Here is a 2,956-nt window from a genome sequence, read left to right as displayed (position 1 = left end):
TGACCCGCCAGCGTTACTGGCTATGGCAGCTGTGGGATGGAACGCCCCACTGGTGAATCTTGGGGTCACTTATCCTGCCCGCTCCTCCCCGCAGGTGGAGGGTACTCTCTGCTCCCCTCTGTGTGGGATACAAGCTTAGCAGTGGCCTTGGTCTGCACACCAATCCCTGGCAGTGACTGTAAACATGAAGTGTTATCACTGCTAAACCCAGGCAGTTTACAAAAACGCTGCTAACTTCAGACAGGGCAGTTAATTAGAAGAGCTTTAGCTAAAAAGTTAAAATTATTGAACAGAACAGCTCTATTTTACCCTAAACCAGGACAATTTTCCACCACAAACTGAGGTTAGGTGCCTGTGTTTCAGAGAGCCTCAGCTCACCTCTGTTATTCCCATAGACTTGTGTGTTTGGGTTCTCAGAAGTTTTATTAAGATGACTTTTCTGAAACATTAGAATACAGGTCTGGGCAGCTGATCCTTGAAACTGCCTTGTCTGCAAGTTGACACTGTCTGTGAGCTTACTCTTAGTTCATCATCCTTCTTGACTTAATTAGTTGTTTTCTAATGTAATTTTTTTTTAAATGCTGTCTTCACTGATGGCATTTCTTCAAAACTGGGATTCAGGGTCACCATTCTATTGCCAACAGGAGAGCAAAGATACCTTACATTCACTTGGTGAACCCCAGGTAAGATTTTAGGTGTTCTGTTTCCCTTAGCAGCAGCCCGTGCAGTGTTCAGCAACCTCAAGTGTGTTTTTAAGGGCACTCCTGTGACTGGGAGGAGGCTGCATGAAATGCAGTGTGGAATACATGGCTATAGAGACTTTTTTTGGGTTTTGGCATACCATTGTAGTTGCTGTAATGCCACCCTTGTTTCATAGCAAATCTCCACTGTATGACAACTGCTTCCTGCATGCCCCAGATGGACAGCCCCTGTGCACTTGTGATCGCAAGAAGGCTCAGTGGTATCTGGACAAGGGGATTGGAGGTGAGCATTCCAATTTTCTTCTTGCTATTTGAAAGGCAGCTTTTTTCTGTTGTTTCTTAGATAACTGGACATGATTTTTTTTATGTCCTTTCTTATTGGAAATACTGTTGGGGTCGACTAGGAGAACTTCTGTGTTTTATCATTGTTATTTTAGCTTTCCAGTACAAATTTGTCTTGAATATTTTCTCCTTGCCTTTAACCTTTCAGAGCTGGTTAGCACAGACCCATTTGTTGTGAAGCTGCGGTTTGAGCCTTCAGGACGCCCTGAGTCTCAAGTTGATTATTATCTGACAGTCAAAGAGAACCTATGTGTTGTATGTGGCAAGAGAGAATCCTATATCCGGTGAGTTGTTGAGTGGGAGAGGAGAAGAATGCATCTTCTAAAACAGGATTGAGGTCTGCATCTCCTCTGGCATCCAGGAGCTTGGTTAGTGGTCTGAAGCAGCATTTTTGTCACGTCCTGGATGGGCTATCCCTGTTTGAATGCTCTGTAGTCATAATGTGTCTGGGTAAGTTTAACACTGAACAGGCCAGCCTTTCCTCTTACAGAAGCAGAAGGCATCGTTCCTTGGAGGGGACAAAGCGTGTGGAACCTGTGAGTGCTGCAGCTTGAGTGGCAGAGGGCAGCAGTCTGCCCCCACACACTGTTCTGAGGGCATCCCCTTTTGAAAATGGCTGTGCTATTCCTTCCACTACCTAGTCCTTATGTTTTTCAGGTGTTTTGGTGAGCCTGAAGCCCACTGAGGTTGCAAACGGTGAGCTTTTTGTCTCTGCAGCTGCTACTGTTTAGCTGAGAGGTTTGCTTCTCATAGCATATTGCTTTATTTTTTTTTTTTACAGTATGAATCACTGGGGGTTTTAATTGAAAGTGATGATTTTTTTTTGAAAGGAAAAAAATACTAGTGCAGAAAACCTGTGAACTACAAATGAAGGGAAGTGTTGGAGAACCTGTTGCTGCACTGAGGGTCCTGACCCTGGTGATCTTTGTTGTCTTGGACTTCTAGTATTAGCTGACCCTTTGTGGGCCAGGAAGAGGAGGAACTGGGGAGTAGCAGCTCCAGGGAAACGTAACGAGCTGGCTGGTTTGTCTTCCCTAGGAAGAACATTGTTCCTCACGAGTACCGAAAACACTTCCCCATCCAGATGAAGGACCACAACTCCCACGATGTGCTCCTGCTCTGCACGTCCTGCCATGCCATCTCCAATTACTATGACAACCATCTCAAGCAGCAGCTGGCCGAGGAGTTTGGTGCCCCCATCGGCTCCGAGGAAGGTGTGCGCCTGCTGGAGGACCCTCTGCGCAGGCAAGTGCGCTCGGGGGCCCGAGCCCTGCTGAATGCAGACAGCCTGCCTGACCCCCGGAGGGCAGAACTTCTGCAGAGCATCAAGGACTTCTTTAACACAGAGACAGTCACCCCAGAAATGCTCCAGGAAGCAGCTGGTCTTGAAACCAGGTATAACAAGCCCATCAGTAGATGGGACATTAGTCATTTATGTTGGCACGTAAGTTTGATGAAGTGTTGTCTGTGCACAGAGCCTTGAGTAAATATTACTGCAGCAAAATAAAAATCCAGGAGGATTTGCAGAGCTCAGGACCTAACCCCCCCCCCAAGCTTTTTTAATTAAAGACAAAACCCATTATTGGTCTTCTTGGGATATTGATGTATCTTCCCTAAAATAACAGTGTCAAGGAGTGGGTGAATTTGAGACTGCTAGGAGTTGATCTGCACAGAAAAAATCAGCCTCTAAAAGCATAGTTTTGTCACTTGAGTAAGCCTTCAGAGTCTGGATGTATAGTATTTTAATACATTGAACTAGAAGGCAAGGATAGCAAGAAGATAATCTTGTTGTAGTCTAAGGCTCTAAGCAGACAAGCACACTCTGATTTTCTTACTGTGTTTCTGGGTTCGTTTACCCTCTTCTCCCCTCAACCCAGCAGGTTCAGGTCTGTGAACTGCAGCTCTTGTTTCTT

General features: G+C 45.7%; 1 protein-coding gene across 1 annotated transcript in view; it reads left to right on the top strand.

Annotated features, from left to right (window-relative positions):
- The window catches only part of EXD2 (exonuclease 3'-5' domain containing 2), a 9,407-nt gene that overhangs the window by 5,624 nt on the left and 827 nt on the right, over positions 1-2,956 (top strand). Inside the window, exons 5-7 of the mRNA XM_008948844.1 lie at positions 878-984; positions 1,192-1,327; positions 2,082-2,438. Coding sequence (XP_008947092.1) covers positions 878-984; positions 1,192-1,327; positions 2,082-2,438 — 600 coding nt within the window. The remainder of the gene's footprint in view (positions 1-877; positions 985-1,191; positions 1,328-2,081; positions 2,439-2,956) is intronic.

Source organism: Merops nubicus, unplaced genomic scaffold (genome assembly GCF_000691845.1).
Source record: "Merops nubicus isolate BGI_N331 unplaced genomic scaffold, ASM69184v1 scaffold51131, whole genome shotgun sequence".
Taxonomy (NCBI): domain Eukaryota; kingdom Metazoa; phylum Chordata; class Aves; order Coraciiformes; family Meropidae; genus Merops; species Merops nubicus.
This window is presented reverse-complemented; position numbering and strand designations above follow the sequence as displayed.